General features: G+C 41.8%; 1 protein-coding gene across 1 annotated transcript in view; it reads left to right on the plus strand.

The window, feature by feature from the left end:
- Window positions 1-25,201, plus strand: part of diaph1 (diaphanous related formin 1) — a 101,351-nt gene extending 76,150 nt beyond the window's left edge. The window contains exons 17-26 of the mRNA XM_083980237.1: window positions 5,925-6,023; window positions 6,142-6,236; window positions 7,130-7,231; window positions 7,723-7,962; window positions 8,473-8,602; window positions 8,846-8,969; window positions 9,119-9,284; window positions 9,747-9,879; window positions 14,249-14,338; window positions 22,774-25,201. Coding sequence (XP_083836363.1) covers window positions 5,925-6,023; window positions 6,142-6,236; window positions 7,130-7,231; window positions 7,723-7,962; window positions 8,473-8,602; window positions 8,846-8,969; window positions 9,119-9,284; window positions 9,747-9,879; window positions 14,249-14,338; window positions 22,774-22,961 — 1,367 coding nt within the window. The 3' untranslated portion in view covers window positions 22,962-25,201. The remainder of the gene's footprint in view (window positions 1-5,924; window positions 6,024-6,141; window positions 6,237-7,129; window positions 7,232-7,722; window positions 7,963-8,472; window positions 8,603-8,845; window positions 8,970-9,118; window positions 9,285-9,746; window positions 9,880-14,248; window positions 14,339-22,773) is intronic.
- The last annotated feature ends 1,531 nt before the right edge of the window (window positions 25,202-26,732 follow it).

Genomic DNA, 26,732 nt, shown 5'->3' on the forward strand with positions numbered 1-26,732 from the left:
CACACACACGGACACACTGCCTCCAAACCTCTGTCCCTTAATTCCCCTTCAAACACTTGTGTACACTCTTTGCAGGTGTGTTGTTCCCCCACCCTCCTTTTGTACCACCTAAACTGTCACATGAACACAGTCTCAAGCAGTTTATTCTTTATTTCTGCTTTTATTCCTCTCTCCGTCTCTCTCTCCCCTGATACACATCCATGCACACACCTTGAATGGTGAAGGAGACAGGCTGTGAAGGTAATAAACAGGGTATCCAGGTGTGGATTTGACTTCCACCATATAACAGCAGTACACCACTTTCACCAGTGGAGGGCACTGTGGCTCCATATATAAACGGTAACCTCACTGAAGCACCCACACTTTGTGCCTCCTGTAGCCAGTGTATCTAAATAAAAAACAATTTAATCTATAGGCTACACTTGTAGTATAGTGTGCTTGTGAATATTGTGTCTCAGCATGAAATACACAGAAGTTGTCTGTCATTCAAATATGACCAAAATAAAATAAATCAGAGCACCAGTTTGTAGTATCTCCTCACTGAGTAACTTTTAATATATGGACTAAGTAATACTTAGTAATACTTAATAAGTCAAATTTCTCAAAAAATACCTTTTATTTGATCATTAAATGCTTCTTTTGGGCCTTAATGAGACAACATGCTGTGTTGTCACAGACCCAGATTTATTTGATGTGCATTTTAGATTAAATCTCAGGTCCTTATATATCTAATTGTATCTCATATAAAACCAGTTCTTGTAAAAATGATGTTTTGACATCAGTACAACTGTTTTCCAACAGGCAAGAAATTAAAAAAAAAGTTTTTTGAAACTTCTAATGAGAAACAAAAACTGTGAAGTGCAGTGCCCTTTTTTCTATTTAATTAAAACAAAGTTTAATCATAGAGATTTTCTGAATAATTTAGGTTTAGATATTGAGTATTTTTTTGTGATTGTGTTTTTGTGCTTTTGAAGCAAATGTAGTGTTAAAATCTAATTTCTAATAACTAATCTGACCAGTTCAGATAATTTCAGCTGCAGTTGCGCTATTCATACACCAGGGGAGCGCAAGTGAGCAGGACTTAACCACGCCCATTATCCCTCCCCCTGCATCCTGGCCCTTCCCACATCCTGCCCCAGTCCCCCCTCCTCCCTGCCCCACCCTGCCATCTGGTCCTTTTCACACAATCACACATACACACACATGCATATGCACGCACACACACTCAGACACACACACAGTCAGGAATCTTTTCTCCCCGTTTCCTTTCATAGTGAAAAACAGGATGAAGGGGCTCTTTCAGACCCGAGGTTACCGTGGAAACCCCCTTATTCTTCTTCTGTCAAACACGCTTACATAGCAACACACATACACATTCGTATTTTAAGAGTGACAGCATGCTGGACATTTAAAGTTTAAAGGGACCAAAGCTACAGCTGTCCTTCTGTCTGCCACTGTTTTGGCCTTCTGTTTACTTTAGACAAAGAAATGTAGCCCCCCCCTCCCCTCCCATTCTTTCTCTCCTTTGTGTCTTAGTACCAATACTTCAGCTTTCTTAAAGTAAACTTTCTAAGGCCAAAAACATGTTCTCTTATTAAGTTTCCCTGAAATGTGTTTAGTCTTTGTTGATGTTAAAAGTTGGCACAAGATGTGTTTGTGTCTCTGTGTGGTTCTCTCTCTTGAGCAACCTCAGCAACTTTTTCCAGAGAACTGCTCACCCCACAGATATTGATGTTGAAACTATAAACCCTCCGCTCTGTTCCAGTTTAGACAATCTCCAGCCCTGGAATGCTGAATGGAAAAAAAGTTAGTCTGAAGTTATATAAAGTTAATATTGTGTTTTTCCCCTGTCCTGCCACCAGAGGGCCCATCAAAGCACTCTCGGTGCCACAGATACACAATGGAGTACATCATCTGAAAGCTTTTAGTGGGTTAAAAATAAACTGTAGCGTTCCACAAGCAGGGAGTGGTGATGACTGGATGAATAGACTGCATGAAAAGAGTGAAAAAGAAAGAGAAAAGAGAGGAGGCCGTGCCTCCTGAGAGAGGACTGAAACTATTATTTGAGTTGAGGCCATAGTTCAAAATGGTCAGGGATGAACATGTACCATACATTATTTCTTCTGTTTGTTTGTATCTCTCTTTGTGCTCCTAATTATATTTCTTTCTTTCTTTCTTTTGATCTGTCTTTCTTTGTCTTTTTCTTCTTCTTTCTCCAAGCCTGGCTTTCCATCACCTTCCCCTCCACACATTTTCTCCTTTTAAGGACAGATGGAACAAGAGAGGAAGAGAGTAGGATTGAGGGAGAGGGGGGTGAAGGACTCACTCAGGTCTGCTGACTGATAAACAGACTCCTCTTTGTGCAGGAAGACACACAAGGACGCACACACGCACACATACACGCACACGCTTAGTTACATATTGACAGAGACCTCTGCATGACTTGGCTCCTCATGATGCCCTGTACCCCTGCTCTGCCTCCTCTCCCCCTCCATCTCTCCTTTTTTCCCTTCTTTCACTTTCTTTTTTTTACCCTTTTCTTTTTAATTGAAACCAGAAGTCTGAAATGGAAGAATTTAGTTTTTCTTTCATGACACACACATATGTTTTTGTGCAGAAGTGCACTCACACACTCACACACACACACACACACACACACACACACACACACACACACACACACACACACACACACACAACCCCCCCTTTTTTATTTCTCAGTGCCAAGCAGCTGTTGGGGAGACGAGGGGGAGGTGTTCCAGGAAAAGAAGTGTGTGTGTGTGTTAAAATGGGTGGTAGTGATTTGTTCCCAGAAAAGGATACTTCTTTGTGTGGTGGTTTAACAAAAAAGCAGCTGGGACGATAAAACATGTGGATGTTAAGATGTCAGCACTCCACAAGTGTGTTGGAGTATTTTTACATATGTGTGTGTGTGTGTGTGTGTGTGCTTGCGTGTGTGTCTGTGTCTATTCACACATGTGGTCTGCCTCTGTCATCTCCTCTCCTCCCCCAACAATGACTAAGTTTAACATGGTGTAATGCTCCATAGCCGCCACTAGAGGTGCCATCAGCTCATAAATGAAATGATGTGTGCATGTGGAAACCACAGAGCAGCCATTTTACAATCTGAACACCAGACCCCATTTTATGAATCAGCCATGATGTCAACATAGCTAAGCTTGATCCCATTGGCTGGAGCGCAGCTGGCTCTACAGCACGGATGTACACACACAGACACACACACACACATGCTCCCTCACCAGTTCTCCATCTCTCTGAGCTGCACACACACGCACACACTGACCTAGTGACATGATGCTGTCACTAGGTCACTAAGTCCCAGACTGACTGGACTGTTGCTTCTTAGGAGAGATAAGATAAACAGCTTCACTCTAACATGTTTCTGTCATAGCACAAGTACACAGGGTGTGAAGATGTTAAGCCTTTCCTGATGTCATTATAATTACTTTTAGATATATAATTCTCTCACTAGGTCCCTCCTCGTTTTCTTTATGACTCCGTTTTGTTGACATGAATTATTTTGTCATGATCAGTCTCCCTGTTTGTGTCTCCATCCTCAGTGGAAGTGACTTGCATCCACAAATAAACATCTGAGTTTGTTTTTTTCCCCGTAATCTTTCAGCTGTGTTTATGTTGTTTCCTCTCAGATGTCCTGATAGTTTCCTACCCTGTGTGTGTGTGTAATGGTTGACTTCCTGTTGTGATTTCCTGCCCTCAGCAGGGTCTATGGCTGGAGTGCTGGACACACAATAGAATTATTGAAGCATGTTAGTGATAGACATGACAGATTAATCTGACACAACAGAAATGCAAACAGTAAAAGTTATGTTGTTCCCTTAAGTTTGGATCAAACTTTAGATACAAGTGATGGTTGATTGTGAGAGTGGAGTTTCATAAAGCTGAATCTGATCTAAGTGAAACAATGGGACTTATTGAGGCCACTGTCAGCTCGCTGGCTGTTTTGTGTGTATGTGTGTGTTCTGAATGAACGGCTTAATGGAGAGATGAGCAGCTCATTAAGAGGCCTGGGCCTCGAGAGGACACTGTCCGACTGATTGGCCTCTCGCATCGAGACAAAACACTGTTTGACGGGACATATGGAGCGATGGACGGATGGATGAATGAGTTGTTATGCTGCTGTGGCCGTCTCCGTGACTGGCTAGAGAATACTTAGTGTTGCTGCCTGAGTGAGACTACTTATCACTAATCTAACAAACTGCAGTCGAAGGTGGATGAATTGTGAGAAAAGATTGAGGAATGACTGACATATATGAAATAGGCCACAAATCCAAAGTAGAGAGCTGAGGGTGAACCTCATGGACAACAGATATTAGTAACTCTGGTAGATGCAATAAGTAAAAGTCAGCCTGTCTCCATAGCATGCTGTCATTATTTTTCAGATCATATTGCAACTTAATTGTAGCTTGTGATGTAATTTCATGAGGTCATTACCAGGCAGTGGAAACAGGTGGGTGGCTCCGTGCACAGGGACGTATTTTGATTCATATTGTTTGTGTGTTTCAGACAGCAAGTGACTAAGAGGCTCCGCATACTCAATACTTTATATGCTGTACCAGGCAGCGTTGTGTCTGGCTGCTTTCCAGACAGTAATTCTTGTTCCCTGTTCCTGTCTGGTTTATACAAAGATAACACAAGGACAAGGCCACAGAGAGACCAAGTAAAGATAAAAGTCATGCTCGGAGAAATAGAAAAAGAGGAACAGATGTATGTGAGAAAAATGAACAAGCTCCTGTGTTTATTGTACTTTTTGCCAAACGGATGCCGTACAAAGGGATGAGAAATGGCTGAGTCCTTTGTTTCCTGCAGGATTTATTTGTACTCAGTGCACGAGTAGAGCTGTTTTCAGACTGAGACATATTATTAAGACTATACCTGGTGCATTATTTACCCCATGCCTCTTAGGGCAGGTATGAGGCTCGGTCTGCCTCATACCTGGGGAAAAAAACATTGTATTTATGATATAAATGAAATAAAAGTTTTCACATTTCAGAAGTTGTAACCAGAAAATGTTTGGCATACACACTTTGTACATGACTAAATGGTTGTTTTTAGTTTTTGTTACCACTAATAATTTGAAGTCCGATCATGACAGATATCATATGTGCTTCGTTTTCGAATTTATGTTAAATTGAGCGAGAGTGGTTTGATGATATTGGCAAATAAACAACTGTGACATCCAGTGCTCCGCTGACCTTAGCTCTGGTGTGTCTGTGTACAGTGGGCTGTTATGTGGTCAAGCCCATGTGCTTGTTCATCTTTCACTCCTAATTCTCATCTAGAGAGCATTTCCCCCCACGTACTGACACATCCTTACAGTCACAATCCTGACCTTGTCAGAGCATGTTAATGTGAAGTGTTTTTGTCAAGTGTGTGTGTGTGTGTGTGTGTGTGTGTAAGAGAATGTACTGTATATCTATGCGTGTATGTGTGTAAGCTGACTGCAAACTTTAAATGCTTTCAGCTAACAAACGTCGGTCCATATTTACTAGACCTACACACACTAGGGACATCTTTCCTCTAGTATTACAGCCATTTCATTGTGGTTCAGCCTTACCTCAGGCTACTGATACAATAATCCTCACACCTCCATGACACCATACAGTTAGGGGAGAGTGAAAAAGTGAAGGCCATGCCAAGTCCGTCAGTTTTTATAGCCATCATTACAGGCCCTCTCTCCATCCCTCTAACCCACTTCTCATTGTTTTACAGAACCCACTGATTTCACCACTGTCCCTCTATGCAACAGTATTTCTATTCATATCCAGCAGTACCAATCATCATGCGTTTAGAAAGTTTCTAAGAATTGTGATCTCTAACAAAGTCTCCCCTTTCTTCTGTCTTTCTCTGTCTGTTCCCATCACCCTCCAAATGACTCTTATCAGCCAAAAAGGAGCAAGATGGCGGAGACGACAAGAAGCAGGGGCAGAAGAAGAAGGTGAAGGAGTTGAAGATCCTTGATGCCAAGACTTCACAGAACCTCTGTAAGTCCTCCAGCAAAAAATCACACCTTTGAAACCATGCAAGTAAATGTTAGCAATAAACTATATTCAACCGACTCCCAGTTGAACTGTACTGTTTATGTTTGTGTTGCTCATGCAGCCATTTTCCTGGGATCATTTCGTGTCCCCTATGAAAAGATCAGGGATGCCGTCCTGGAGGTCGATGAGAAAATCCTGACAGAATCCCTGGTTCAGGTACTGAACAACTACGATCTGCCTTGGTGTCTGTATACAAGGTCTCTTTTAAAGGAAAATCTATTTTTACCCATCTGTAACTATTTGTGGAATTATGAAAATGATGAGAACACTGTGCTTTAAGTGTCACACTAGGGCAGCCTACAATCAACAATTCGTTTTTCTCATTCTATTTTTTAATAACACAGTGTAGTTGATTCTACAAGTGTAATTCAGAGAAAAATAGTTGAGTAGTAGAGGTTAATGGACAGTGTATAATGCAGGTAGCTCATAATGTCATTGTGTTTGTACAGATTACAGGTTTGGATAATCTGGTGCTAATACAGTAGTAATGGGGATAGGGAAAAGACTACTGTTTAAAAGGAGTGGATGTCATTTCACTTCTACGGCCTTTGCATACATTCCGTTAAATTGGTAATTAATATTACAACATACAGTTGGTATGGTTATTGATATATTACGGTCGTTTGTTTGTGTTTGTTCCTAACACTCTACCACTCTGCAATGTATGTATACAGCATTCTTAAAGTTAAAAAGTAAATATCTCCTATCCACTTATTATCTCATGCTCTCTGACTGGAGGCTGTAGCAGCCAAATACTCCTACCAATGTACCAATTTACAGGGAGCTAAGTGCCCAGCAAGTATTCTCCAGCCTTTTCATGTGTCCTTCAGCAAGTCATTGAGTCTCTGCCCACTTCGAGGTTGCTGCTCAGTAACCAAGAGGCGTTTTCTTTCAAGGGTCAATCAGTCTGCCTTTGTATTTTGTATAGACCCATGTCTTTGTGAAGGATTAGTTTGTGACACATACGGTAAGTGGCACAAACATACGGTAAGTGTTTCCATGCCATCTCAGTCATGTATATTCTGTCTTTTTTTTTTGTTACCATGTAGAACCTGATCAAACAACTACCAGCATCAGAGCAGCTGAGTGTCCTGGGAGAGATGAAGGATGAATATGATGACCTGGCTGAGTCTGAACAGTTTGGAGTAGTGGTGAGGAGTGACACGCATAAAATAGCACTATTATTTGTCCTTTTTTAAAAAGAGAAATAGTTTAAACCCCTTGCTGACTTGAGCATGACTTACCCACATACCTAGCAAGGAAATCAGTGTGATAAATGGTAAATGAGGCATGGGAAATGATAAAGTGGTGACATAAAGTCATACCATTGTCAGTGTGTTAGACATAGAACATCCTCATGGGGTCAAACACAGAGTGCTTTGTTCAACTGTGGAAGATGTGAGTAATGGATGAAATCCCCTTCACTCACACACACACACACACACACACACACACACACACACACACACACACACACACACACACACACACACACACACACACACACACACACACACACACACACACACACACACACACACACACACACACACACACACACACACACACTCTAACTATAGTGGCAAAGACCAAACCCAGGAGTGGGTCTCAAATCCTTCACCCATTTTTTCTCTCTCCCCAGATGTCCAGTGTGAAGCGACTGACCCCACGGCTTCAGTCCATCCTGTTCAGGCTGCAGTTTGAGGAGCAGCTGAACAACATTAAGCCAGATGTGGTTTCAGTGACAGCAGCATGCGAGGAGCTCAGGCAAAGCGAGACGTTCGCCAAGCTAATGCAGATCATCCTTCTCGTTGGAAATTACATGAACGCTGGTTCACGCAATGGAAAAGCGTTCGGCTTCACCGTATCATACCTGTGCAAGGTGTGAGATGAGGCATAGACATACTACACTCACACACAGACACAGACACACAAACAGTACGCTTGGACTAGAACTGCATTTAGTGTTACATGTTGTTTACTTCTCAGGGTCAAGTTGTAGACATGCTGACATGTACTGTAGTAAATCCGAAACGGCCCCACAAGAGTAAAAGTTTCACATTTTCACTGAATTGTATCTGATTCTCCTTCTAAACAAACACAGAATCTGTTCTTATTACAGGTTATTCCATGTTATATAGTTGAATGAAGAGTTTATGTCTGCAGGAAAATGCCTACATAGACAAGAGTATGCAAGTTCTTCCCTTTTGCCTATTTAATAAAAGCTCTCATTGCTGTATTTAGTATTTATAACAGATATGTGCACAGGCTCACACATCCATTTCCACATTACTGTAAACAGGAAAGCGTGAAAAACACATTGAGGACATTGAAAAACTTTTGAATAATTGCCTCAGTCTATCCTCTTTTAATCAATCCTTCTTCCAATCAGCTGCGCGACACAAAATCAGCGGATCTGAAGCAGACACTGCTCCATTTCCTGGCTGATGTGTGCCAGGAGCAGTATCCCGAAGTCATGAGTTTTCCGGATGAGCTCATCCATGTGGAAAAGGCCAGCAGAGGTACACAGGACGTATAATTGACCTGTATACTGTACATCTCTTGACCAACCGAGCATTATCCATGGTGACCAGTCTTAATGCCCTTGTTGATACAACATGCAGAATCATCTGTTGATCTCGTATTCACAGTGGCATGCTTAGTCATATGAAAAAAACAACATATTCTATGTCCATTATAAGCTATGTGGATGCCAAGTATGAAGACACACTATGTCATCTATATTTTCCTTATTTTCCCTGCAGTTTCTGCAGAGACAATTCAGAAGAACATAGAGCTGATGGGACGTCAGATCAAGACCATGGAAAAGGATCTGGAAACCTTCCCTCCTCCGCAAAATGACAAGGACCACTTTGCAGAAAAGATGTCCATATCCTCTTATTCAAGAGCGTATTTCATTGAATTGCTCAGCAGTTCCTGGATACAGAAATTCAATTTATAGGTTTTCTCAACTTTTCAATTCGATGTCTTATTCTGATAGAGAAATTGTTTCTATGTTCCTTAACACCACGTCTCCACAGTTTTGTAGTCAGTGCCCATAAGGAGTATGAAAAGCTGGATATGATGCATAAGAATATGGAGAAGCAGTACGCTGACCTGGGAGAATATTTTGTCTTTGACCCAAGAAAAATCTCTGCAGAGGAATTCTTTGGTGACCTCAACACCTTCAAAAATATGTTCCAGGTGTGTGACTATTTTTGCATGTATGTGAACAAAGTCAACTCTTTTGTGGTGGCTTTTAGTCTTTCAGAAAACATTATTTCTCAGACAGACATAAAAGCTGGGAACAAAATGGTAGATGAAAGACAAATGTCAAACCAGGATGTGAAAAAAACGGCATGTACACCTGTTAGTATTGACATAATAATGACAGAGAGTGACTCCATTATATTATCAGTTTATACATGTATTTGTGAGGGTTCCTGCAGGATGTAACTTGTTCTTCCAGTTACTGTGGATAACCGCCATCCACTGGTTTCGAAGTTTTATTTACATACAAAAACACCCAGCAGATGCATCTTTTTTTGACTTTGTTTTCAAAGAATCACTTTCAACATAATATTAATTATCCACACTGATATGCTCAATCTATATTTGCCTGAACACCATCTGATGTTTCATCCATCTCTCTTACTCCCCTTACAGCAAGCAGTGAAGGAGAATCAGAAACGGAAGGAGGCTGAGGAGAAGATCAAGAGGGCTAAGCTGGCCAGGGAAAAAGCAGAGAAGGAGAAGGAGGAGAAACAAAAGAAGAACAAGCTCCTTGACATCAACGCAGGTCACAATTGCTGTTTCATATCACTTTACCTGCTGCATATGACTGAAAGAGAGAGCAGCACACTCCACATCTTGCACTTTGTATTTCCCTGAGACTCCAGTTGGGGGCAGTCAGAGTCCACACTTCTGTGGAATATGTGCCTGTGTGTGTGTTTGTCCATGTGTGTGTGTCAGAGAATATTTGTAGACCAGAGTTAATCTAATCTAGATGACCCGTGTTTTTAAGTAAGCAAGTAACAACAGAGCTTCACAGAAAGTGATGGCACTGAGGATGTACTGTGTGACCTCTTTTCACTCCTCTGCTGAAAAGGAGATTTGTTTCCATAAGAGAATTCAAAGGAAGCCTAAATCTCTTTATCACCACAAACATATTTCTTACCCTCTATGAGATGCTTTTTTACTTAGAAACAGAGCTGGCAGTGTATTGTTCTATGTAACGCACAGAAATTCTCACTCGTATCATTCGTGTATACACACAGTTAAAACCTAAATCCTGCCTTGCAGACACACACATTTATGCTCAGACACTTTTCCCCCCTTCTCTTAGACTGTGACCTAGTTTCTGTACATTCCTCCTCTCTTTGGCTCCACTCAGATTCTCTTGGGACTTTGCAGTCAAAAATTTACCACAACCCCGATGCACTGGGTCTTTGTGTATTTGTGTATGTGTGCGTGTGACAAAGTGACTGTGTCTTTTTCTAGTGAATGTGTCTGTTTTTCTTTGCCTATGTGTCGCAGAAACTTTGTGTTAGCCAAAGTGTGTCTGTGCTCTGCATGTGTGTATGTGTGTGTCTGTTTTGTGAACCTCTTTTGCAAAAACTCTTTTTGGCCTTTTTCCTAGTTTTCCATGTTCCAGCTGGCTTTTCCTCTTCTCTCCTTACTTTTGTTCCATCACTCCCTCCTCTTTCTTTCCCCTTTTCCCTCCCCCTATGTCTGTCGTTCATTTAAAGGGCACTTAAAGAAACAGCACTTCACTTGGAATATTGCATCTCGGTGTTAAAAGTATGGAGGAGACATTTTGTGGTAGAAAGCGTGGTAGTCGGGTTTCATGTTCACTCTCTAGAGGCATGCATGAATGGAACATAATAGTGCTTCAAAGATGTGTGTATGTGCGTTAGTGGGCTAGAGATAATTTACATACAGGTGGCGTATTTGACTATCCCTGGGCCTGGAGTCATTCAACACCCCCCTATTTAAATCCAACCACGCACAAATCTGGCATACACACACCTGGTCTTTGTTCCACATTTGTGTATAACCCTCATACTGGATGGTTGTTAAACAATGGTTGTTTTCAGCAACCAGTCTTTCGCACGCTGACAGTTTTCCTGGTTCCCTTTTTTCTTTCTATTACCCACTCTTCTACTCACATACCCATACTATCTCATGAACGGTTTGAATGTGTAAACATAATATCCCAGTTGTTGGTTAAAGCCTGGAAGGTCACTGTGTGTTTGCCATTTGTGGCCTTGTCATTCCTCTGTGAGCCAGACAGACAGACGCTCTTTCAGAGGAGCCTCACATGTGCTGAGCATGTGATTATGGCTTTTGTGAATAACACACTTCTGTTAGTCTTTGTAGATTTTTACTTAGTATCTTTTAGGAAATTAGATTATTACTTATCTTTTAGGAATTAATTTATTCACATTAGTAGAGTCCTGTGAAACATGAAAGGCCAGTATTCAGCATGCCAGACTGGCAGATGCCACAGCCAAAGGTCCATATTTACCATCAGTGGTTTAAGTAAGAACGTACTGTATATGTAATTTGATCTGATAGATGCTCTTTCCTACTGTAAGGAAAAATCCATCCCTGCTTGTCATACACACATTTCATTCCTGGATGTATGCCAAAGCTACATGGAAACTAACTATTCCGTATTTCTACAGCTAGGTGTCAGTACCGCCTGTAAAAGATTGTCTGAGGCTTGTTCCTTTGTAAGTGGGAAAGGGTGTGTGCATGTCTGGTTTACACACCCACACAGTTGCTGGTATGGGAACTGCCACTGGGAGTGCTCGTGCTCCACTCAGAGAGCAAGCAAGGGAGTAGAGTGGGGGAGGGTAGGAGGAGGAGGAGTGGAGCAGCAGATGCTCTCTTGAGGATTAGACTGTGTTGTCGTCTCTTGGAAAAATTAGGTTAGAGGAGCAGAGGAGAAAGGCACAGGGTGAGAGAGGGGATCAGATGGGATAAGCTCGGGTAGCCTGATGTCTTACCCCAGGCGGCTGTGAAGGAGAGGCACAATCATGACACATTAAGAAAATGGGAAAATCTGTTCTCAACTCAGCTGAACACTGTCTGTCCTTCTGTTACTTACTTTTTTCTGTCCCCCCCCATGCTGATTATTTCATCTCTGTAAAATTTTCCATTTGTGTCCTGTTATTGTGTGAACAACCATTAGGGATGCTGTTGCTCCACGCACAATGCTGTCCTCCCTCTCTTTGCCTGTGTGTGCGTGTGTGTATGTGTGTGTGTGCACCAGATAGCATGGTGTGTCTGCACATTCCAATGTGGATCGGATCCAAAGAGACATCTTCAAAAGCTCATGATCTAATGCTATTACACTAATTAATCCGTCTTATGTGCTTTGTTGCTTCAGGCAATACCTTGATGTTTGTGTGTTGTGCACTTGTGCTGCATTGTTATCCTGGGCCTGACTTGACCAGCAAAGCTTTTGAGGCCAGTTCAATATTGATTTTGTTCTGGCTGTCAATAAAGTATCTACTCCATAGAAAACTCATTAATTAACAAGAGCACATGCTACTTGTGTATTGTTATCAAATCTATGATTTATGATCTAATGATTCCCACATTATTAACACTGGTATCTTTGATAACAAACCAAATGTTGTAAGTTCACTGTGAAAGAAGACTTGTGTATGGCTTCATCAAACATGCCCTAGGTCACCCTGACATAAAAAGGGTTTGAGTGTTATGTACTGTATGATGTTATAGAGTGCACAGGCCTCAGGACTGTCTACTTTTAGTTGGAAGTTCAGTCGGTCAACAATAAGCCTGTTTTTATACACATTAGGTCATTGTGTGGTCCCGCTCCTGCCTCCAGTGTATTTTTCACAAATAGGTTTGTGTGTCTGTGTGCTTCCTTCCACCAGTGGTTTAAGCCAAGCATGTGATTAGTGTAAGTGGAAATGTGCCAGATGTGTTTCCCCGGAAGGAGAAGAACATGGCCTACATCAGATTGAACTGTCTGTGCAGTTCCAGGACATGAACATTGAGGGGTGTACGTGAGCTGTGCAAGGCTAGGGGAGTGTAGGACAGAGACTTTCTCTGAGGTGACAGGCGAGACCATTGGCCATCTGCTTCATGGCTTACCGCAGGATTAAATATTGTATGTGCGTGTGTGTGTGAGTGAGAAGACCTATATGTGTTTGTGTTGGGGGGTTGGGAGTTGACGACATAAACCTTTAACCCCCCTACAGCCCCACTCCCCCCTTATCCAGACCCCTCTGTCTCTTTTCAGGTTCAAATAGAAATAATTAATACCATCTGCCTGTGCGCTGAGCTGTGCCACTGAATGAATCCTGCCCAAAAAACAGTCATGACAACACTCACACACATGTACACACAGCAGCACTGCCATAGAGTATGACCCCCCTTTGCTTTGGTTCCCTCCTCTGTGATTGAAGGCCACCAGCCACTGAAACAGCAGAGAATGTGGATGTCAACAAACACAGAAACAATAAGGCCACCCAAACAAACTGTGCTCGTACACACACACACACACACACACACACACACACACACACACACACACACACACACACACACACACACACACACACACACACACACACACACACACACACACACACACAAACCCCCATATACCAGGGTCCTTTCCAGTCACTACCTCCTAACCAGAAACCATAATTACTCATTTTGCAATATTTTTATGTTTATGTGCAGATTTGATTACAGTGGGCGTGTCTTCCCAGTAAGGGTGTGTTTGTGTTGTAGAGGTTGTGTCCCTCAGAGTACAGTGTTTACCCCCTAGCACTGACAGTAGCTGAGCTAGGTCACTGCCTATCTGGGTTAATATAGCTAATTTGCTAAAGTGGCCATGTGGCTGGTAAATACCACTGCTGCACACATGTGTGCCGGCATGTCTGAGAGGAGCACCAATAGGAGGAGGGTTTAGCAAAACCACCAATTACAGTAATGTTATTGAGAAAGAAAATGCCTGTAAATCAGGTAAAGCTATTGATTTAAAATAACATGGTTGAGAAAAATGGGTCGCATGTGTGTGAGAGAAAGAGATATAAATAAAACTTTAGATTTAAATGCCTCCACATGTTCATTTGATTTAGATTTTGCAGATGCATTACTGATATGTTTTGATGTTGTGTTTGCAGAGGACGATGAAACTGGTATCATGGACGGCCTGTTGGAGGCACTGCAGTCTGGTGCTGCTTTCAGGAGGAAGAGAGGACCCCGGCAAGCAGGTACACATACACAAGCATACCTGTAAATCACAAAAAACATGTCGATGTTTCTAAATGTCATGTCAAAGTTGATTTACACTTTTCAGGTTCTTTCCAGGCACATTTGTGGTATGGATTCTGTACCACAACACATGTAGCATATGAGATCCATTCGTTCCGTCTTCCTCTTTTTCAGTGTCTCCATGTTTCTGTCAGCACACGACAACTGATTTGTTTGTCTCTACTGTCTCTGTTCCATATGTTGCTTGGCTCACAGACTGTGGGATGTGGTAGTCTTCTCTTGTCATAGTTACCAGGTCCCTAAGTCAATTTAACAACAACAAATGAAGAGGGAGGGTGCCAAGGGTGGGTGTGGGCAGTGAAATGCTTAAGAGAGAAGAAGTTGGTAAGGGTGTGGTTGTGGAATAGGAAAATAAAAAAGAGAAATATAAATGTAGAGCCAAGCAGGATAAACCAGAGCGTGGGTAGAAAGTTTCTGGAGGTGAGATCACTCAGTGAGAAGTAGATGAAACATGCATGAACTACTGACTAAAGTATGAGGAAAACAAGAATCATTAAACTGTGTTTTGTAACAGGTTGGGAGTTCAGTCATAGTCCATACAACTTACACAGGTGTGATGTCAAAAAATCAAAACCGACTGTACACATACACAATATGAATGGAAGAAGTAGAAACCTGGTTCGCATGGTTTTATAGTATTACAGTCATTTAAGACTGTTGAGCTCATTACTGGACCAGGCACAAGTCTATGTCCAGTGCGTGAGAACATCCTCCTGCGCACAGCTCCGGTCTATATTGATTTTCATTCAGGGGCTCTAGTTCTGTTTGTAAGCTCATAGAGAGGCCACTGATGTGTTTATCTACTTTGTCTGCTGTCTTCCCAGTTTGTCACATTTGCTCATTGAAGACTAGAGTATTCTCTCTCAATTTGTTTTTAAACTATATATAGAGCCTGATGCAAATTAATATTAGGTAATGTAAGTTGTTGGAATAGTGACCTTGTAACATGATTCCTGGTGTTGGGGAAACTCATGTACAACCATGTGAGTGGGAAAGGGTCCAGTGCCCATAAACTGAGAGAGAAAGAGTGAGAGAGGCCGTGTGTATGTATGTCTAGTCACATGCACGTGTGTGGGTTGAGTGTTCACACATAAGAGAGGTTGGGGAAGAGTGTGTGCAACCCAATCCCTCCCTCAATGGAAGCCAGATGTGAAGCAGTGATCCAGACTGGAATAGCTCAGAACCAGAGGGTAGACTTTTCTTTCTTTCTTTCTTTCTTTCTTTCTTTCTTTCTTTCTTTCTTTCTTTCTTTCTTTCTTTCTTTCTTTCTTCTGTTCTCTTGTCTTTTTCTCTTTCCCTCTTTTCTTTTTTCAGTCTCTGTCCTCCGTTCTGTTTTTAAATGAAACATACATTACACTAAACAGTGGTTGTTGTGACAGAAAGTCTCTGAGAGCAGTCGGCAGATCTCGGTAACAAACAGCTCAGGCTCATCACCTCTAAAGTGACTGAGGCAGCAGTGAGGGGAGGATAAGGAGGGAAAAGCAGGAATGGAGGAAGGAGCCCTGTTTGAGTAAGAATGGGGCCCACTTTAGGGCTCAGTCAGTCACCCATAATACTGTGTGGCCACCTCACACTCCTAACAGGAAATACCTGAACATGTGTGTGAGAGACAGAAAGGGAGAAGGAGCCTTCCTCCCTACACATACTTGTCTGTGGTAGGAAAGTATAAGTGGCTGTATGTATCACAGTCTTTGCTCAGTACCCCCTCCTGGTCTCCTCTCCTCCACAGTCTTGTCATTTTGTTTTTCTTTTGCCCAATTCAGGGTTTTCCATGGCTCATGTGGAGGTTGTGAAGCCATGCTTTTGTTTATATTTTCCTCACTGATGAAGAAAAGACTGCTCCCTCATCAGTAACCCACTTAGCTTCTTAGAGCCAGGAAGGGCCTAAAGTCTTTCACCCACACAATAGGAGGGTGTCTCTATGTTTGTGTGTGTACGTGCACATGTTTAAGTAGTTGCTTGAGTCAGACATCTTAATTTAGTGAAGCTGAAGTAGGAGGAGGCACATCCTGACTTTGGATCAACTGATACGTATCTGGAACCTCCGGAGCCTCAGGCAGGAGGCTAAAAACACTGCATGGAGAGTATTTTTAGTGTTTTAGCTCTACAATCCATAATACATCTACAAAATGTTCTTTATACAAGACAGAGAAATGGATAACAGCTGTGGTAAAAGGTTATTAATCGTCTTCAGTCCTTGAAATTCATGTGATGCACAGTTCTTTATAGGGGTGGATATATTTGAAGCTGTTAGATGTTTTAAAAAGTGGCATGATTTCAATTATGTGTTTTTCCATCTTTCCCTCCCTCACAGACTACGAAAGATAATATGCCACTGGCATATTATCCAGTTAAACCAGTTGCTCATCGTACATCATTCTAATTACTTTTCCATGCAGTCAAATATTATTAATTTAAACTCTTTTGATCAGTGTTATTCAGATCAGATGTCACATAATGAGTCTACAAATACAAATGAAACGTTCATCCTCTGTAGTGGTGTATTTAAAAACAAAGAAATAGAGCAGTGAGCTCCTCTTAGCAAGAGAAAAGAACCACAAGTCACAAAATTGATAGTTTGATTTTTTTTTTTGTCACCACAGTAACTAAGGACTTGCTTGCAACTTTATAGTTAAGACTTGAGACTTGCACATGCACGATTTACTACCATTTTTGGTAACTTCAGAAAGGTATTATTTACGGAGCCCCTTAGGGGACATGGGGGGGGGGATTGATGGGTGAAGAAAGGTAGTTTATCGAGATCCCGCAAACTTTTCTCGTGATCTCGCAAAAGTTTCTCAAGATCTCAAGACGCACTAAAACAGTCAGACAGAGTGAGGGATGTAGCTATTCATGTATCTGCTACATCACAGACGGATGTGTGTGTGCCCCCGATGCCACCCCTTCCCCACTTCTGCAGCCAGGTCTGATGCCTGATGCTCGGCTACAGCGGCTCACTTTCTCCCGTGATGTTGGCGGAGTTTGACCCTCCACAATATGTCAGTTTATCCAAATAACGCTTTTTTGTAAACTTGCTCCGACCAGAGCCAGAGAGTCAAACTCCACCATCATCACAGGGAGAAAGTGAGCCACTGTAGCCGAGCATCAGGCATCAGACCCGGCCAGCTGCCGGACCCACCAGAGCTAAGCTCCGTCTCACATCAAACTGTGGCTACTGTCACAATAAACAACATCGCGTATGAACTGTAAACGTCTCTAATGGCACTAAAAGCACAGTTAGAGTGAAAAATGTCCATAGATCTGTTATTTATTTATCTGCTATGATCACAGACAGACAGTCTGTGATGTAACAAAAGTTTCTCGGGATCTTGAGAAATGTTTGCAGGATCTCCCGAGAAACTTCATGCTTTTTTTTTTCACCCATCAATTTTTCCCCCCCCATGTCCCCTAAGGGGCTCCATAATTATTGGCTTGCCTGTACAGTTGAGAAAAGATAGTTGTGTAACAAATTGAAAAAGTTCTTAATTTGGTTTATTTACACAAACTAATATAAAAAACAAAAACGGAAAAACAAAAGACTCTTGAGGGCACATTTGCAATCTATTGGTTTATTTTTTGAATCCACTATTTGATAAGTAAAAAAAAGCATGCTGAAAACATCCATTATAATAATGCTTTAGTTTTGTTACATCAACTCAAAACACAACAACATAGTGTGATTATTATGAATCTGTTTTGCAGTAACTGGTATTATATTGGTATATCAAATGGATACCAACAATAACAACAATAAGCTCTGTCTCATCCAAATACATCTGAGTTGTTGCTTGCAGATGACCTTTCACACAATGCATAGACACAGTTATATTATATATGGGCCATAGAAATACAAAGATACTTAATTCTGAGCTATTTATACATTCCCAACCTGTTGCAGGTCCCATTTACATAATAGGATATAACTTGTTGCTTGCTCCTTCAAAAGTGAATCCTTTGTGGAGCTCTCATTGTTCAACTTCCAGCTAAAAAAGCTATTGAACCCTGTACACAACTTTTTTTTCAGTAATCAGAGCTATAACTGCAAACATCCCTCCTTGTTTGTAGGCAATGAATGTGTTGGAGTGCGGCTTACATTGTTGTCTGTGGGGCTAGTGACTGCCATTGTGCACGTCACGGTCTTGATTACATGAAGTGTGTCCCTCCTTTGCTCCTCTTTGTTTCCCCCCCTCACAGCTGTGCCGGCTGCAGACGTCACCAGCTCAGTGTTAAAGGACTACTGAGGGCCCATTGAGTGTGTTGTCATGTTCATTGTGTCACAGCAGTGCGACTGAATGGACAGCCACGAGGCTGCCGCGGCTCTCACCTTTGACCTGTACCTCAGTTCACTGTGTGTGTGTTTATGCTTGTTGTATAGGATGAATAGACTGCATGGGGGATCCTCAGCTGTCTACCCTCCGTCTGTCTACTGCCCGCTACCCCCCTTTAAACACATACAGACAAAGTGCACACAAACCAGATGTTCGCATGCCAACACAAAGACACACATAGATGTTTGCATACCAATACATACACCCCAACAGGCACATTACATTCCAGAGGACAGACAACCTCGCATACTTTATCAGACACTGTTATACCACGGCTCTGCAGCTTTAGATTGTCAGCTGAAGGTTGGTGTGTGTCTCTTTGTGTGAATATAGACTTGTTAGTTTGGCTACATTAGGCTAATTTGTGTGTTTGTGTTCTCAAAGCAATTTAAGTGGAGGAATGACGCAACCAAACACTCTCTATAGACCCATCTGCTGGGTCTTGACCTTTGCTTGAGCAACCAATCACAGTAGCAAGCAGCTGACAAAGCACCAATCACAACAGAGACACTGAGATAAAGGGGATAGCAACAATAGAGGCACACGCTGGCTCTGCAGACAGTCTGCTCTGACAAAAAAAGGGAAAAAAAAGATCCCCCATAAAGATATATCCTTTCACAGATGTTCACACACACACACACACACACACAGGACGGACAATTCAGACCAATAGTAGAGTGGTCATCAATCAGTCAACCCTTTACAGAAGCAGTGGTGATGTCACGCATACTAAACACCCACTGAGACACAACCCAGCAACCCACATACATGCACCAGTTGAGCATATTCAGTGTTATACAACGCATGTTCACCAATCAATACTAACCCAGAGACACTAGTGGTGCTGGATGACGTCACTCTTTCCCACAGTCCTCTAGTGCAGAGCAGCTGTGTGTTACCCGGAGCAGCCTGAGGAGGGCGACATGTGTCTCTAAGCTGGAGATGATGATGGAGGTCCAGCCTCATATCTGCAAATACACCACCATGTTAGTCGTGGCACCGTTACCATGTTGTCATGTGACTGTTGCTTCGCTGCAGCCGGTCTACAATAAACCGGGAGCATAAAGATGGCTGCTTCCTCGTCATATGCTAGTGTCGCACCATGCAGGTTTTCCATCTGTTAGGTAGAGGGGCTGGTATAAGCTGTGCTGCCATTGCAAACTGCACTGTACTTGTTTGTTTGCAAACTCTCCTCACTCTTCTCCTTGCCATTGTCTTTGCTCTCATAAGGGCATCACACATACACTGTAAAACAAAGTGTTCTTTCCCTCATCATCAGGCAGTCATTATTGAGTCTCCTGGTGTGTAATGTGTTACAGATGATCTTTTCACTACTTTCTTTGTGCCTCTGATCTCGCCCCTCAGTGTGCAAACACACTCATTCAATCTCGTGCCCACCAGTAAACAGACCTTTGTTGTGAGTCTCGACGTCTTGTTTCCTACTGCTGCAACCGCCAGGCTTCTGGCCAAGTGTGTGGATCATTTAGTTGACATCAGAGCTACTTTGTGGATAAAACATGCACGCTGAGAATTTCCTATGTTTGTGGTGCAACGTTTAAAAGGAGCACTCTAGTTTATACTGTACATCTACAGAGTTAGGAGGCTTGCAGGAGATGAAGATTAAAAATAATCGATGAGACCATAGAATGTCTTTCTCAGTCTCATCTGAAAGATGTAATGTTGTTCCAGCTAATTTCTTGTGGTAGATGAATTATTTTTCTTACTGTATCCATATCCACAACAATCCCAACAAATGCATTACTTAGTCCTGTTTAAGTAACACTTTAAAGAAAGGTGAGTGTTAAAGTGTTTTGGGAAACTTTTATAAATTTAAAGAAGTGAGATTATATATTTCATTGACCTATAGTACAATTGAATTGTACATATTGAGTAGAGGGTTTATGCTTGAGCACCATGGAGTTAGAAAGTTGGGAAATGAGACTAATGCATTAATATGACAATATAAAGTTGTAGAATATCACCATCCTTATCCCTAAAGCAGGTTTTAGTTTTTCTTTGACTCATGTTAAACAAGGTAATATAAAAAATGTATGTGCTGAGTTAGACTTGTTTATTTTCTGATGTATAATTTACATTTGAGGCAGCGTGAGGTTCCTGCATTTTAACTACATTTAAATATAGAGAGACATTTGCTCAGAATTTTCCTCACATTACTTTAATCTGCAGGTTTCTGTCTAAATCCATCCTGTTCCCATACTGCAGCCCTCTGATCCTGACTCTTATCCTCCTCCTCTCTGTCTTCACCCTCAAGAGGGAGTGGAGGAGGATGAGAGGAGAGGAGATGAGTTGACAGCCTTTTGAAGAGCTTTTCTCTGCGGGTTCCTTCTTCTTTTTTTTCTTTTTTTAAATTTATTTATTTTTTAATAGGACAATCTCAGCACAGTACACATACATGTAGAGCAACACCCACACTGACGCACACCCTTTCTCCCTGTTTTTGGGTCATTTGCATAATTTCTAATTAAGAAGTTTATGAGGCAGGGAGAGGAGGCTTGGGACGGGACAAAAATAGATAAGAGGGACATGTGTGAGAGGAGCTTCAGAAAGAGAGAAAGTGTTCCCATGTAGTGGTGTTTATGATGGAGGGAAGTCTGTGTCTCATAGTGTGTGAGGTGATAGTTTGACACCGCAGCTGTCTGTGCTGATCAGTCCAGCCGAGGCTTGACTCTAAATCTCTAAATCCTCATTTTCCTCTTTCTCCCCAGACTCAATTGTGTCTTTGTCACAGCTAGTTCTGGAGACCTGTTCGGTAACTCTGTCTGTGTTTGTGTGTTTTTTTTTTGTTTGGTTGTTCTTTTTGGCTCCATGTGAACCATGTGTTAAGTCTTGCTGTGTTTTTTTGTGTTACCATGGTTCATCTGCATGTGTGTTTCTATTGGTTTGCATCATGACGCTGATGGATTGATTTGCTTTTCTGTTACATCAGTTGCACAGGGACACGTTGCATCAATGTGTGTATTCATGATAACAAACGTGTCCTGTATCAACTCGTGTTGATATTTTATTCATAGACTCCTTTGCTCCAGGAGAGAAGAGCTCTTGAAATAAACCATAGAATAAGAGCAAACACACAAACACAATCTCCCACTGACCTATATAATTCAAAATGGCCGCTGCTGCAGCTGTCCTCCCACGCAGTGGTAAAGGATAGAGGGAGGGAGGGAAGGAGAGGTAAAGGCAAGCCTGATTGTGTGTGTGTGGAAATAACAGCGTAAGCAGGTAGGATAAAAATGACAGCATCCTTAGGGCACAATCTGTCACACTTGTTGTGTTTCTCTGTCCATCCCTGTGCATCTCTTATCTCTCCTCACTGCATCCACAATTTCCCTGTGATCTATTTCACCAGTAATCTCTGATATTCCTTTTGGCTCATTCCTTCTCTCACCCAGTCTCTCCATCCATGTTTGTCTCATTTTCATTCATCCCTGCCTCTTTAATCCTCCCACAGCATGAATCATCGAGCTCTTCTCACCCTCTGTCTTCCCCCCTCCTCTTCCCTCCTTGCTTTTTCACACTTACCATCTCCCTTCATTTTATTGCCCCCGCTTTCCTCCTCCTTTAAATATATAATTTTCCTCTTTTCATTATTCTTTTCCTCATTTTTTCCACCTTAAGATCACGTTTAGGTATAAGCTGACATTAAAAAGGGGTTGCTCCAGATGTCACTAATCCACACACAGCCACACTACTCAGTGGTTTGTGTGTGTCATGGTAACGCATCTGTATGTACATATGTTGGAGAGAAAGGGAGCATTTTGTATTTTATCAATCAATAAACACACGTTTATGATGATCTCAGATGCTCAAGCTTGTGAGTGTGTGAGGCCCAGTGGTTGACTAATCAAAGTTATTGTCTCTTTATATTTGCAGCTTTATATTTGTTGTATTGCTAACCAATATTGATATGTCACCTCATGGCTTGCAGTGACATATCTGCATGGACTTATGATAAAAGAACATGGCATGTAATTTATTATCATGCCTCCATTTGTTTATCTTACCCACTCTGTCTGTCTCTTTCTTAGCCAACCACCGACGAGCTGGTCATGCAGTGACCAACTTACTGGCCAAAGAGCTGATGCAGGAGGATGCGCCTTCGTCAAGTAAAGTGCCTGCGAAGAAGAAGAAGTCAGATGAGAAAGAGGAGCCTAAACTAGAGGGGGCAGAATCTTTGGAGGAATTACTGGAAGTAGCTCCCTCTCGGTCCAACTAGGCACTCGGAGTGAGTGATATCCACAGCTAAATTTCTTAGACATTCCAGGGGCCAATATCATATTTGACCAATATCTTAGTCAAAAAAAAAGGCCTACGTTTTTCTGACCTTTGTCTTAACAGGACCATCTTTTAGGGTAGCACTGACGGTTGTGTCTTCTATGAGGACTGAGAGAGGCAGAGGATGAGAGCGGTGCTCACACCTCGACTCTTGGATGACCCTCATCGACCAGTATAATAAAAATGTTAACTTTGCTTTGTTCAGCATGTGCACATATCTGTTAATGTATATTTGTCTGTTTCTGTTTCTCTATATTTCTGCATCACTGAATTCACTTGTCTTTCATCAGCGGGCATCTTGAGAAATTCCAAAGACTTACTCAGCAGGGATCCACCCTTTATTTTGTGGTTATTTCCGGTTTGAAATTTAGCCTTGGAACGTCTGGAATTTGGCATATCATATGACCTCCAGATGTTCCAGCCATGATCACTTTGCGCTTTTCACACTTTTTTTTAAAACCTCTGGAAGATATTGTGTTATAATTGTCTAATATACTGTATGTTACTGCCTAATATACTGTGTAAATGCTAATCATATTGCTGTATTATTGAAAAAAAAGTGCCAACCAATAGAAATCCAGTCTTGTCATTTCACTCCCAGGTTTTGTCCAGTCACAGTTTGCACTAGGGCAACATGTGGAGCAGTCATCACCTTGGTGTTTAATTGTTTTGTTTTTTAATGAGAAGGGATTTAGTTCACTTGTTTCCATGCACAAGTTACATATCACATAAAACATTAGGAGGTTTCCATAAACGTGTCTATTCTGTGTTGTTACAACATGCACATGAAAAAAAATAACCTTCTTTCATCCATGAACATGAACATCCTCATAAACCCCAGAGGAAAGTAGAGAGAGATGGGAGGAGGAAGTTCTTTTGCAGTCAGTTCAACCAAAAAAAGAAAGTTTGCATTTTAAAAGGGTGTTTCCATACAAAAGCTAGGCTGAGCAGTTTACATGCCTGTGTGTTCCTGTGTATGAGAATGTCGGCGTGTGTGCAGTAAGCCTCCTATATTTAGTTTGGTGTGCACGATTTGACTCCCTGCATTTGTGTGTCTGCCTGTGCTTGTGCATGTAGGTTTGAGTGTGCGTTTGTGTTGCCATCTGTAATTACTGTATGGTACCGACCATGCTGTCATAAATGTTAGGTTTCATAAACAGCTTTGTGGTCTTTCTGCTGAGGATGTAGCACACTGGAAAACTGCCCAAAAACTGCTGAGACAAGTATGTTTGTTTAGTTGTGTCTATGTGTGTGTGTGTGTGTGTGTGCTTGTTCACCCATTCCCCCTCCCACTGAACTGCAGCCGTAGTTGCTGAATGTCTGGCCTTGCCTCTGTTGGTATTCAGTAGCCATCAGCATACATGCTGCCATGATGTTGTGGTGTAATATCTGACAGGAATCCTGAGAGGTGATGTCAGCTGCTCCATGCAATATTTATTCCTATGCAAACACAATACTGTAATGTGCACTCTTGCCCTGATATCAAGCCAGTCTCAGGATCAAAACACCACGGGGTGAACTACAGTGGTCTTTATTAAATATAACTCAGCTCTAAAATGTTGAGGAAAATCCTTATTTTTAAAAGTTTAGCATCACAGTTAAAAAAAAGAAAGAAAATAAATTCTTCTCTCAACAACACCAGTGATGACATGTTCCATAAGAATCTGAGCGTCTTCAGACATGGAGGAACTGGCACTTAAACAACATAAATAGAAATGAGGTTCTGTAAGAACAGTAGAGGTAGAACGCTTTGCTCTGATCAAGTGTTGGAGCTTCAGTTTAATCCAGTAACACTGAGAATAATGAGGTGCAAAAGCCCATAAACTGCTGCACCCACGCTGAAGCACAAAGCATCTTGTAGCTGTATTTAAACCAGAGGCTCAACTCCTCTTTTCATCTCTGCGACAATCTGTCCATCTCTTCAGGTGGACAGAGCCAGGTGACTGAGTGCGCCACATACCAGCTGAGAATACCAGAACATCACTGGAATATTAGTTTGTTTTTTATTTGAGACATTCCATTTGCTCCTTTCCATTTTGTAAGAGAATGTTTTCTATGTGGATCTTTACAGTTGATTATTTTAATGTATTTGAATGGAGACTCTTTTTTCTCTCAGATTTCTCTATAAGTCCACAGAATAATGCACATGGTCATTCTGTTTGCTACACAAAACTATTAAAATGTCTTAATAAACCCATCTGATTGGCTTATTCTTTGATCACTGTGCACATCATCTGTTGATGTCTATGTGTGTGTGTTTTCCAACTCAGCTGTATTCCTGTGTTTTTGCCAAAGCAAATTCCTGAAGCTCTTTTCTCTATACCCCTCTCTTTCTCTCTCTCTTTCCCCCTCCCTTCCCCCTCTCTCTCTCTCTCTCTCTCTCTCTCTCTCTCTCTCTCTCTCTCTCTCTCTTTCTCTCATGTACACACGTTGTGCAGTAAAATACCAATACCAATGTCACTGCACTCTGCGAAACTATAATTTTATTGCCAAAAGACAGCAGTGGAATGAATAAACAGAGGAATCAGTTATTTTTACAGAGAAATTCCAGGCTTCCCCGAGACTCCAGCGTTTCCAGAGACATTTTCCAACATGGACTGCCAGTGTTCAACATGATCCCTGACGAGGGCCATTAAACCGTTTGTATATGTGAGCAAGAGATAGAGAGAGTATGCTTCTTTTTTTATCATGTGCCTCTTCTTTTGCTGTTCTTTCTCTTCTCCACATCCTGCTTTGCCTTAATGTCCATTATTGATCTCCAAACTGATAATTGCATTCTAGCAACAACATTAGATCTCAGCAGCCTGGCCTCACTTCACCATTTTATTTATTTTATAGCAAACACTCAGTTTGTCTCAGACTGAGGTTAACACTGTCTGATTAAGTCCGACCAGAGCAGACTGAGATTCATTATACTTTTGCCCCAGTAAGATGTGACTTTTAAAGAGTGCCATAACATTGTCAAGCTCACTTCATGCTGATCTCTCTGCAGCCACAAAACTTTTTCTTTTTTACATAAACACATTTGTGGAGGTTTCCTTTAACATTGCAGCCAGGAAACACACCTGTTTCCCACCTGACAGTCAGTAACACCACAAGCTCGGATCTCCCAGCTCCTCCTTTCTTGGACAGCAGCAGTGACTTAGAAAAGTTTCCCTAAACATGAAATATCATCATGACTTCCACTGATCCCTGTTCTCCTCCCTGTCGTGGTCAGCCTGGCCACACTGGCCTCTTCTGTCTGGGAATATCTCAAAAATGCCCTGCTGTGTCACACCAGCCACCGCAGATGCAGACCTGGCAGATTCACTGGAGAAGTTTAGTTGGCCTCCTTTCTTGAACATCCTTCCTTCCACATCGCTTAAATCTATCCAAGTTTTTGTCACGATGTTCTCTGGCTGCAACATGTTCAGACTGAAATCTGTGCATCTGCTTTTTATTTAAATAGGAAAAAGAAAGATTCACATTCATCTCCCTCCATGTACAGGTCAGTCTCACTTAGTAAGGACGATAAACATCAGTCAGGACAGCAAGACCGGCTTTCTGATGTTTATTGGCAATTGAAACTGGGAAAACTGTATGAACACTGAACTGGATCCTATACAGTACACAGTGTAAGATGATCCATTGTTTTTCTCTCATGGTGCAGCTGCTGAGTGTTACCTCATCTCAGATTTACCAGTCTCAGAAAAATAATGAGTTCTGTTTTTGG

This window comes from Trachurus trachurus (assembly GCF_905171665.1).
Source record: "Trachurus trachurus genome assembly, chromosome: 10".
NCBI lineage: Eukaryota > Metazoa > Chordata > Actinopteri > Carangiformes > Carangidae > Trachurus > Trachurus trachurus.